At 60.0% G+C, this 11,226-nt stretch overlaps 1 protein-coding gene and 1 long non-coding RNA gene across 3 annotated transcripts; one reads left to right on the top strand and one right to left on the bottom strand.

The window, feature by feature from the left end:
* Positions 1 to 225: 225 nt before the first annotated feature.
* On the top strand, positions 226 to 1,908 carry LOC113876152. Its single transcript, XR_003506432.1, has 2 exons — positions 226 to 846; positions 989 to 1,908. It is a non-coding gene; the product is annotated as an uncharacterized LOC113876152 (long non-coding RNA).
* Positions 1,909 to 4,789: 2,881 nt separating this feature from the next.
* EMC10 (ER membrane protein complex subunit 10) lies at positions 4,790 to 11,180 on the bottom strand. Of its 2 annotated transcripts, XM_027515036.1 has the most exons (8): positions 10,975 to 11,180; positions 9,789 to 9,861; positions 8,781 to 8,890; positions 7,862 to 7,966; positions 7,297 to 7,478; positions 7,049 to 7,142; positions 6,187 to 6,273; positions 4,790 to 5,973 (listed from the first exon to the last, which is right to left on the bottom strand). In XM_027515036.1, the coding sequence occupies exons 1-7, from the start codon at positions 11,086 to 11,088 to the stop codon at positions 6,187 to 6,189; spliced, it is 765 nt and encodes a 254-aa protein (XP_027370837.1). In that variant the 5' UTR covers positions 11,089 to 11,180; the 3' UTR covers positions 4,790 to 5,973. The 2 variants fall into 2 exon arrangements, with proteins under 2 accessions (XP_027370837.1, XP_027370836.1); XM_027515035.1 differs by lacking the exon at positions 6,187 to 6,273.
* Positions 11,181 to 11,226: the final 46 nt, after the last annotated feature.

The raw sequence follows: 11,226 nt of genomic DNA on the forward strand, positions 1-11,226 counted from the left end.
TCCCTCCCCGCTCCGTCTCTCCCTCTCCCATCGTCTGCTCTCCGCTGGCTTCTCTCCCTGCCGGCTCCCCCTCCCGCCCCGGCTGCCCCTGCCCCGTCCCCTTCACCGGTCTCTCGCGGCTCCGCCGCAGCTCTCCCCCTGCCTGCCCCTCCTGTCCCTCTCCCCCTTCCCCGGGCTGCTCCTCCCCCTCCCCACTCCCCACTCCCCCCCTCCCCCTCCCCCCTCCCCGCCCCCCCACGGCTCCCTCCCCACCTGGCTTCTCACCTCTCTCTTACTCCCCTCTTCCCTCGGGGCCTCCCTCGGGATCTCCGTTCCCCGTTTCCACGCCGCTGTCCCCTCTGAGCTGCCCCTCTCCTGCATTTTCTCGCCTACTCTCCCCTCTCCTCCTGCCCTCCCGCCTCCATCTCCCTTCTCCTCGCTCAGTCGCCTTCCTCACCTTCCTCTTTCCCTCTCTCCCCAGTGGCTCTTTCCTACCCCTCCCACCTTCCTGCCTCCTTCCTCTCTCCCCTCTCTGGATCTGTCATTTCTCTCTCCGTCTTGGGAGGCCCCTGCCCAGCGCCGCGTCCTCACCCCGCGGGCTCCTAGGGCTCCTCTCCCGCCCTTGGGACTCTCAGGTTGCCAAGTTCTGAGCTGATGGCCAAGTCGCCACCCCAGGGATCCCGGGGCAGGGCTGTCGAGCCGGAGTCCCCCCGAGCTGGAAGCACCTATGTGACACCCATTTTTTCTCTCTTTCCTTTCTGCCCCGGACTCTGCACGCTGCCTGGAGGGATCGAATCGGGCCCCCGCGCAGGGGAGCGAGGAACGGGCTCAGAGGAAGGAAGCAAGTTGCCTAAAGACGCACAGCACGTAGGTGGCGGGGCAGTTGACGAGGAAATCGGCCCCTTGACTCTGCTGAGCCCTGCACTCGGGTCTGAGCCTGGTGAGGAGGGGGCTGCCTCCCTCCCGCGCCGTTCTCCTCCCCAACCCTCCGCCGTCTTCCCCTCCTCAGGCGGCGTGGAGCACATGGGCAGCTGGGAGGACTTCACCCACCGCCGACTCCACCGACGAGGAAACAGGCGCCAGGTGTGCCTGAAGACCGGCATCCGCCATAACCGAGACCTTAAGGGAGCCTCGACGGCGTTGCCAGAGGACCGACGGCGCCCCCCGCAGGGCCCTCCCCTCCGCCAAGATGGCCCACGCTTGGCAGCGAGAGGTCCCAGGATCGATCACCGGAGAGGCTCTCTCGGACTGCGGTCGTCCATCGCCACCTACCGGCGGAAGACAAAACTGCAACGCAGCTCTAAAAGACACTAGGAATGGCGGCCCCAAAGGAGGACAGTGCCTGGGGGCGAGGCGGGGGCTGGAGCGGGCGGAGAGGAGAGGATTTGCAAAATTCTGTAAAAATTAAAAACTTTTCTACGCCTAACCAATATATAAACATCATACTCAGCAAGTTCTTGGTATGCCACAGCTCCAACTGCATGCGTGTTTTCGTCATGGGTGGCTGGGTTCTCTCCTGCGTGGCAAGCTTCTTGGTATGCCAGCTTAGAGCTCCAACTGCATGCGTGTTTTCGTCATGGGTGGCTGGGTACTCTCCTGCGTGGTCATGGAGACGCACGTGTCAGTGCTTTGGGAAACGCAGGGGAGTGGGATTCAGTTTACACAATGTGCTGGGAAGCCTATTTCTAGGAATTGAGCCAACTGAGTTTCATTCCTCTACCATGACCTCGCTGAACGCAAGGCGGGTGCAAGCAAAAGTGAACGGCTGACAGCCAGCCAAACATCGGTCCCTGGTCCTCACCTGGGGTCTCTCTGACTGGCTAAAGAAAGAAGCCTCTAGAGTTGTTTCCAGAAGCCACCTGATTCAATGCACAACTTGGGGTGGCAAACATTCTTTAAAAATATTAAAATCAACCTTATATGAATATATTTTAAAAGAATACTTGCCAAAGAACTATCTTGTGTGTGTTCTCAGTCATGTCCAATTGTTTGCAACTCCATGGAGCCTGCTGGGCTCCTCTGTCCATGGGATTTCCCAGGCAAGAATACTGGAGTGGGTTGCCATTTCCTTCTCCAAGGGATCTTCCTGACCCAGGGATCAAACCCATGTCTCTTTCATCTCCTGCACTGGCAGGCAGGCTCTTTATGGCTGAGCCAGCTGTTCTCAATAAGCCAGACGACAGTATGAAGGCATAGGTGTGGGGAAGAGTTTCCCCAGTACCAGGGAACAGGTGGCATTCTGTGGGGTAGGAAATTGGGGAGGGGCCTTCCCTCCACTGAGTATTTGCCTCATGGGTGCTCGTGCCTGTCTTAGACCAGACGTCAGGAGGCTGGGGTGAGGAAGCGGGAGGGAGAGAGGGAGGGCTGAGCTCGGTGGGGACAGAGAGGAAGGCGTGAGACAGGACAAGGAGGGGTGGGGTGTGGGGGTGGGAGAGGAGGGAAGGTGTCTGCAGTCTGGCCTGGGGACATCTAAGTGAATCAGGAACCAAGGCTGGGGTAGTGATTCACGAGGCAGAAGAGGAAGAGGAGACCAGAGGGCCTCACAGGCCAGGCTGAGGGCTGGGACTCTGTCCTGAGGGTGCTGGGAAGCCAAGGAGCAGGGGTGGCTCTGAGTCGGAAAGCCCTCCATGACGGGGAGGGCCTGGATGGGGCACAGTGGAGGCTGGGGAGGGGGTCTGGCTGCAGGAGAAGGGAGAAAGCAGGGAAGAACAATGGGCAGGCGGCCCAGCCCTCTGGTCTGAGGCTGGGGCTGAGGGCTGGCACCACTCACTGTGCATGTCCAACTCTGTGTGCATGCTAAGTCGCTTCAGTCGTGTCCAACTCTGTGTGACCTATGGACTGAAGCCTGCCAGGCTCCCCTGTCCATGGGATTCTCCAGGCAAGAAGACTGGAATGGGTTGCCGTGCCCTCCTCCAAGGGATCTTCCCAATCCAGGAATCGAACTCGTGTCTCCTATGTCTCCTGCATCTGCAGGTGGATTCTTTTACCTCTAGCACCACCCAGATTCCTGGGTGACACAGACTCCCTCACCGGTCCCTGAGGCACAAGGGGAAGGAACCTGGGGTCTGGAGAACCTGGAGGGGAGTTGGGACTGGAGACGGGCTTGGGAGCCATCAGGAAGGGTTGCTCCCAACCTCCAATGTGAACGGGCAGCTGGTCTATGGAGGTAGGGGTGGGGGGTCCCACACACATGAGTGGGGAGTCAAGCGGGAACATGGGGATCCCTGCAGCACCCAAAGGTCCATCAACAGACCAGTAGGATCTACTCAGAGCCAGGCACGAGGTGCAATGAGAACCACTCAGTATCAGACGTGGAAACCTCCCTGACTTTTGTTGGGTGGTGGGGTGGGGGTGGGGAGCTGGGGTAACATATTTTTGCAAAAACTGTGTATTGTGACTGTGACTGTGTACACAGACTTGTGTACACAGACTTGCTTATTTCTGGAAGGAGTTTCTAAAGTCAGACGCAGGAGACTGAAAGCTCGGCTGCCCCCCATTGCAGGGAAGAGGTGCCAGGCTGGGCTGAACAGAAGGTTCTAGGCATTGGATGCTACAGAATCCTTTGGGTTTCGTTTGATATCCCCAGATACCCTGATCAATCCAAAGAAAACAGTGACTGTGCTCTCCAGGGACGGGCAAGATTGAGAAGAGAGGTTTAACCAGGACAGATACCCAGGGAGCCAGCACCAGCTCGGATACTGACTAGAAAATGCCAGAGTAACTCTGCCAGCTTGAGAGTGGCTGAAAAAGTCTAAGAAGAAAGTAATCAGATAAAGACCTTAGATCTCAGGTTACTAAAAAAAAAAAAAAAAATAACAAAATGGTCCAGCAAATGACTGGCAGGAGATCACAGCTGCGAATTATGCGAATTAAAGGATCAAGAGCAGTTTTGTGAACACTGCCCACGAAAGCATCAGTGACAGATGCGTCACATGGAGCAGGAGGGGAGAGTGCGGGTCAGTGTCTCCTACGGCGGAGAAAGAAACGCCAGTTAGAGCAACTCGGGGACCCTCTCAGCTCTTAAAGCTACCAAAAAAATGGGTAAACCAATAACCCCCAATGCTGGCAGGCGTGCGACAAAAGTCACACTTGAAAACACAGAGGCAGTGTTTCCCAGGCCTCTTGTCACTGGCCAGAGGGGTGGGCTCTGAGCTCCTGGAGCCGGGGGGAGCTGCAGCAGGATCAGAATCCAAGGGCATCAGAAGACAGAAGGCACACGGAGGTCTCAGCATCATCAGACGAGTCACAAGAGGAACTCAGAAACATAAACAACGCTGTGGAGCAAAGGACGCGAGCAGCTCTCAAAAACACCGACTGCGCCACCACGGTCTGCAGTCGTGTGTTTCGGTCAAGTGTGAATTTTGTGAAAAAAGTAGGTGGAGGGTGGGCTGAATGAGCTCGGTGTCCCTTTTCTGGTGGCACACGGGGCACAAGGCCACTCTCTGGACATGGCAGAGGACAAAACCGCAGAAGACACTGACCTGGAGCACAACGGTGAGTGCAGCTCAGTGTACAATGCCCAACTTACTACTCTGGTTACAGAGGGCGGCGAACAGCTTTCCCGCTGGCTGGTGCTGGCAGTCACTCCAGGAGGGAAAATTACCTGATCGAGAATTACCTGATCGAGTCATCAGGGAGACTCCACCAAGCACCTTCCTTGGCCATTTGGTCTGCTTGTAAAAATGTCTCTAACCTGCCGTAGTAATTCTTTGAGTCACGCGTCTGCGGGAAGTCAAACTCACACCAGGGACAGGCAGGTGACAACCTTCGACATCCCGCTATTTATAACCACATGAAGCAGGAGGCAAACTGAACGCTGAATATTTAGGGGACGCTTTAATAAACTGCTATACACACACCGTGGAGCCTGATGTCGCCGTTACCATGACAATGGCGGCCTTTTTTTTTTTTGTGGCGTTTCTAAATCACATACCCAGCCACCGGCAGAATTCAGTAGCACCTGTACATCCTGACAGTCTCTTAGCCTAGTTAACAGCTGCGTTTGCCTGTTAAGTTGCAAGCTGCAACTTTCCCAAACGTTTACCTATTTCATTTATGTTGTCGATGTTTTTAAACAGACAGAAGGAGGAAGGGAGATAAATGGCAAGGACCCAGCAAAGTCCCAGGGCAACGACCAGCCGGGAAAGGGATTCTATACATCCACTGGCCCCTGACTCCACTGCTGGGTAGATAGCTCTGCTTTGACTTCCAACATCACTGGTTCAAGCCCCAGAGCCTCTGGAGGACCTGGCGTCCTAACAGCAGGAATTCTCAACTTCCACTAGAGCCGTGGGCAGATACAGGCCAGAGCAGGGGGAGCAAGGCTGTGCAGATGTGAAAAGGGGGGGCCCCAGGCCGGCCTACCCCTTCTCTGTGCCAGCTCTGGGCTTCGGGGAGCCCCAGGGTGCCCTCAAGACCACAGACAGAAGGCTGGTGTCCCAATCCAGTGTCAGACAAGGGGCATCCCCTGGCCTGGTGGGGTGACGAGACTATACAAAGGCACGGAGGCCGGAGAGAATGAGGCATGTTCCCACCCCGCAGGGCTTGGGAAGGCGGGGTGAGGGGGCCGGACGTGAGGTCAGAGCCGGACCGGGAGCGTGGGCTCTACCCTGCGGCAAAGGGATACCGCAGGGGCTGCAGTGGGGCCATGGGGGAAGGTGGGGTGCAGCAGGGCCCAGAACCCAGCCACCCCCACACCCACAGTTAACTCCAAGCACAAGAGGGGAGGGACTCCTGGGGAGGGGGCGCCCTCTGACCCCCACGGGATGCAGAGATGGACGGTCCGGAGAGTCCCTCCTAAGATGATCAAGGGTTCGGGCATGCTGGGCAGGAAGGGCGTGCTCCGGGTGAAAGAGGGCAGGCGGCACCCCGGCCCCGTGCCCCTCATCGGCCGCTGCCTCCGCCGCCACCGCCGCCGCCGCCCCCGCCCTGGCCCCCGGCATCCGGCGCTCCCGACATCATGAGGAAGAGGACGACTGGGACGATGTACATCCACTGTGAGCCGGCGGCACGGGGGTGGATGGGCAGATGGACAGAGAGACAGAGAAGAGAGGTGAGGTAAGCGGTGGCCCAGCCAGCGTGGGGGAGGTGGGCGCGGCGTGAGGGGAGGCGTGGGGGGAGTGGGCCCGGGTCCCCTACTGCACTACGGGCTGGGGGAGGGCTGGGGGGCTGCGGGGAGCGGGGAGACGGGAGGGGGCAGGTCCTCACTCAGGCCTCGTGCGGCGGCGGTGCGGGCCCGGGGGCGGCAGGACGCAGGGCTGTGAGCAACACGGCCCCCCCCAGGATGAGATGCCACTGAGGGGGGCGGGGGCGCAGGTCAGGGCCAGCAGTGGCTGCGGTGTCCGGCGGCCGTCAGGGAGAGCGGGCCGGGCCGGGCGCGCCCTCGGCCTCTCCGGGCCGCGTTTCCAGCGACCAGCACGCTAACCGAGGCCTCGCTGGCTTCCGCGACCCCTGCCCTGGCCCGGGTGGGACGGCCTCCTCCAGCCCCAGCGTCACCAGCACCAAGGACCCTCGGCTCCCAGGATCCTCCCCAGACCCTGCCACCCACCTCCCCAGCCTGACGGGTGGACCCCCCGCCCCAACTCCCTCCTTTCTAAACCTGTCCCTATGAGGGGACAGGGATCTCTCCCTTCCACCCCGCAGCCCCAGCGCAGCTCAGGCCCCCTCTCCTGTCCTCGGTTGGCATGGACCCCGCCCCTCCCTGACCACGCCCACCCCCACCCCCACCCCACCCCCCCCCCGCCCCCGAACTCCCTCCAAACTGGACAGACACTGCCTGTGCTTGGTCTGACCCCGGCCAGGCACCCAGGGGGCTGGTCCCGGCTCCCCTCAGTGCCCAGCTCCGGGGCGGGCTGTTTTCTGAGACCGGATGCCCCGTGACCACCGCCACGAGCAGACACCGGCAGGGGAGGGCCAGGGCGCGGGGCTCCAGCACTCAGCCCAGGGGCCAGGGAGACGAGCACAGAGACCTGCATACAGGAGGGGAGCCGAGCAGGACGGAGCAGGGCTCAGGATGGGAGGGAGAGGGCTGGTGGGAAAGGGCCCCAGGGGCGCGCAGAACCCCACTCACATATTTAGCGAAGAAGGACTTCTGCTCCTGGGGGTTCTTGGCCTTCTGGGCCTGCTCCATCTCCAGGCGCTCGATGAAAGCCGCTGTCTCAGGCCTGGGAAGGTAGGGGTAGAAGGAGGAGATGGGATGAGGGGCCCCTCCCTGCCCAGAGCCCCAGGCAGCCCAGAAGGGTCGTGGGAGGGGTGGGGTGGGAGGCTGGCCCGGCCTGGGGGGCCTGGCTCTGTCCCCTTCCCACACCCCCTGCTCACCCGGGTGCTGTGACTGGTGGCTGCAACTGCACAGAGGTGTTGAACAGCTCCAGGTCCACGTCCTCCACCTCGTGGCCCCGGCAGCCCCCGGGGTACGTCACCACCGACACGCCCACCACGTTGCCGGCCACGTCCACGTGCAGGGTCAGCTGGTCCGAGAGGTGAGACTCTACCAGGGAGCACTGCGGGAGGAGGGGAGGGGGCTGAGAGGAGGAGGGCCAGCAGGGGCTGCTGCCCAGGCTTCGCCCACACCAGCACCCCCTCACAACCCACGGGGCCTCTGAAGCATCTTTCAAAGCCCTCCACGAGACCCCCTCTCACCCCACCAATCTCAGGTGGAATCAGCAGCCTCTCCAGCGCCCACAAGGCCCTGAGCTACCCCATCGGAGCCCCCGCCAACCGGACTGTCCCTCTCCAGCCCAGGAGACCCTCGAAGGCAGGACCAGGTCCAAGCCTTTCCCATCCTTAAACGCTGGGCCACGGACAATGGAGGCCGAACGGAAGGACCCGGGCTGGAGCGGTTCGGCAAAGCAAGGATGGGGCCGGGTCCTCGTCGCTGACTCACCGCAGGGACAAAGGAGGAGACGTAGCCACCGGCTTCTGGGCCATCAGGGGCCCCAGGCCGCCGCGGGACCCGGACACGGTACAGGCCGTTCAGTGCTGCCACGTCCTGCAAAGGCGGAGAGGAGGGGGTGGCAGTGAGCGAGGCAGCACCCAGCCCCCACCAAGTCTGCACCCCCATGGGGCCCCCCAGCCAGGAAAGCCCCTCCCCACTCCCTGGCCCAGCCAAGCCCAAGACTCCTCCCACTGGCCTGCCCCACTGGGCAAGGGGGGAGGGGGAGGGAAGACCACCAGGAGGAGAGCAGAGCCCAGCCCAGCGACGGAACAAGTCCCTGAGAAAGCTGCCCCCAGATTTGGGTCCAGTCCCACACCCAGACTGTTATTCCTTTAGTTTTTTCTTTCTTTCTTGGGGTTGCCCCAAGTGGCTTCTGGGATCTTAGTTCCTGGCTGCGCATGGAACCTGGGCCCACTGCAGTGAAAGCGTGTAGTCTTAACCACCGAGGCACCAGGGAAGGCCCGGGACTCCCCAGTTCTATGAGCAGCAAATTTTCTCTGGGGGTGACAGGAATCACGTGGGCACCATACTGGTCCAGGTGGACCTCACCCTGCTATCTCCCACAGGGAGGGCACCCAGGGGCCCGCAGCTGCCCAGAATGAAGCCTGTGTCCCCAGCCTCCCCTACAGCTCCATCTGGCCAAAGGGACAGAGCAGCAGTGGACTGTGGCAGCTTTTGTGAGGTTCCCCCCAAAGTCAGCTAGCTGGTCCCTCCGCCTCGCCTTCCTCCCTTTCTCCACCCTGCTGTCCAGAGCCCCACCTGAGCCCAGTACCTCCCTGCACCCTCCCTAAGAAGGACCCGGAAGTACGCCCGCTGTGCTCCGAGGCACATGCCCCCCACTCCAGCAAAGCCAGGGTCCCCTCCTCACCCGGAGCCGGCCCCGCTCCTCCTCGTTGAGCTGCCGCTGCGATAAAGACAAGGTGCCGTCTTGCTGGTTCCAGAGCAGCGAGCCCCGCTTCCGGAAGTGGGCACTGTCATCTGGAGGGGGCAGGGGCACACCCGGACTCAGCGGGCCACCATGCCTGTCAGCCCTCGCAGTGACCAAGTCACCTCCCCACCTGAGCCCTCATTGTTCCACCTAAAAACTGGGGACACCACCACCGTGTCTTGCCCACGATAGGTGCCCGGACCCCAGAGCTCCTAAACCTGGCCTCCAACTTGCCAGGTGACCCAGGGTCGCTCACATAACCTATCTGGCCCTCAGCTTCCCCAGCTGCAGATCATGGTGTACAGAGCTTGGGCACTCCCAAGGCCAGGCTTTCTTGGGCAGATGCCAGGCTCTGACTGGAGAGGTCTGCAGAGGGTCCCAGCTTCAGTGGTTATCATGAATGCCCCCCCGCCCCACCAGAGTCTGGGTCCTCAGACTGCATTATGAACCCCTGGGCTGCACTGACATCTATGGGAGTCTGGATGCCTGCATTAGCGCAGTTTAAGCTGGGCTTTAGAGCAGGTACTGGCTCTGTTATTCACTTGTAAAAGGACCTTGTCTGATGTCCCTCTGCACCTCGGTTTGCTCTTCTGGAAAATGGAGCTATCCCTAACCCCTCCTATTTGCATGACTAGTCTGAAGATGTCTGAGTTAATACAGGAGGAGCATTTACCCACAAGGTCAGGGCACGGGACAACTGGTCAGGAAAGGCTGCTCTGAGCTTATTACCACCACAGTGACCTTTCTGACACTGGCATTTTTCTTACCAGTATAGGGGTATTCAAAGACAGAGCTTCTATTCTTCCCCCATCCAACTCCCCCGTGTTAATGCAAACACACTCCCAAGTGCAAAGCTGTGAGTGAATGGACGACGTGTTTCACATGGGGAGGCACCTGAATTCACAGGGCAGTGGATAAGTGTCCAGGTCAGGACGTTGTTGGACTCACCGATCTCAAATGAGTGCTCCAGTAGCAGCCCCACGGTGCCGCAGCCCTCACCTTCTCGACCTTCCACCCCCACCTGCGAGTGATAAAAAGGGACCCACTTAAGGACCATCAGAGTCCTCAGTCCGGCAGGATCCAGGAACCCCAGGACAGACAGACCCGTAGGCTGCTTGCTGGAAGAGCCTTATTTTCATACCCATATCCAAACACTGATGCATGCTCACGATTCCACCGGAATCTGACCATTTCATGAAAATTTATGATCTGGACGGGCCCCAGAAAACCAGAGCCTGCAAACCAGTTGCCTCATTTTCAAGGCAACTACCTCCAGGTCACTTTCACGCCTAGCATCATAAATATTCATGAGTTAAAGGATAGCCTTCCCAACCTAATATTCAAATGACCTCGATGTCACCTTAAGCCTCAACAGTCACGATGCCGCCATCAAGCAAATTCAAGATTTCAGGCCTTCCTTTTCTCCAGCTCTCCAAATTTCTCCTACCTCTGCATACTCAACTCTCCACCCTCAAGCCTGCGCTACCTAGTTCCAGATTTTAATCCTTGAGCTCAACACTCCGCCCACCCCACGCGTATGCGGGAGACGGAACTCCTCCATTCTCTCGAGAGCCCCCTCGCCATTTTCATTTTAGCCGCCCCGACGTCTGATTTGCCAAGATTCCACCCGGGCCACACCTCCTCAAGCATATTCATGACTGCGGATCCCAAGCGTTCGAAACTTAAAGTCTTGCCCCGATCTCCTCTTTGGGTGAAGCCGAGTTTTCACCGCACCAAGAGCCCTCGTGCCAAAAATCCCAACCGAGCCCCGCCCCCTTATGCATATTCACGAGCTAGAGCCTTCCTATGGAGAGGGAAATGGCAACCCACTCCAGTGTTCTTGCCTGGAGAATCCCAAGGATGGGGGAGCCTGGTGGGCTGCCGTCTATGGGGTCGCACAGAGTCGGACACGACTGAAGCGACTTAGCAGCAGCAGCAGCAGCAGAACCTTCCTAACCTCTCGCTTTCTCCCAGGCCTCATGCATGCGCAGGACTGCAGCCTCGCTTTGAACGGTTTTCATCTCGCCTTCCCTCCCGGCCCTGCGCAGCCTCGTTCCCACCTTAACCGACCTAAAGACCCAAGACCACGATCGCCGGCGGCCCTGCCCTCTATGCAAAGCGAATAAGTACTCACTCCCCGCACAGCGGCTCCGGACCGGCAGCCACTACCCCGCGCCCGGCTGGGGGTTGCTGCCGCCACCAGCAAGAGGAGGAGCAGTCGAGTCGCCCCAGCGGCAGGGACGGACATCTCTGCCCCTTCCCTCCAGCCCAGAGGCTGGAGTCAGGCGGGCGCCGCGGAGCACGCCGGGAGAAACGGGCCGCATCCCGTCGCCCGTGCGCCTGCGCCGGCTCCTTGCGTCTGCGCACTAGCGCCCACCGGTTACCG

Source organism: Bos indicus x Bos taurus, chromosome 18 (assembly GCF_003369695.1).
Source record: "Bos indicus x Bos taurus breed Angus x Brahman F1 hybrid chromosome 18, Bos_hybrid_MaternalHap_v2.0, whole genome shotgun sequence".
In the NCBI taxonomy this organism is placed as follows: domain Eukaryota; kingdom Metazoa; phylum Chordata; class Mammalia; order Artiodactyla; family Bovidae; genus Bos; species Bos indicus x Bos taurus.

Coding starts and splice junctions, on each gene's coding strand:
- EMC10 (XM_027515035.1), bottom strand. CDS start 11,088: ATGTCCGTCCCTGCCGCTGGGGCGACTCGACTGCTCCTCCTCTTGCTG. Junction 7,143..7,296: donor CCACCAGTCACAGCACCCGG/GTGAGCAGGGGG, acceptor CTACCTTCCCAG/GCCTGAGACAGCGGCTTTCA. Junction 5,974..7,048: donor AGTCCTTCTTCGCTAAATAT/GTGAGTGGGGTT, acceptor GCCGGCTCACAG/TGGATGTACATCGTCCCAGT.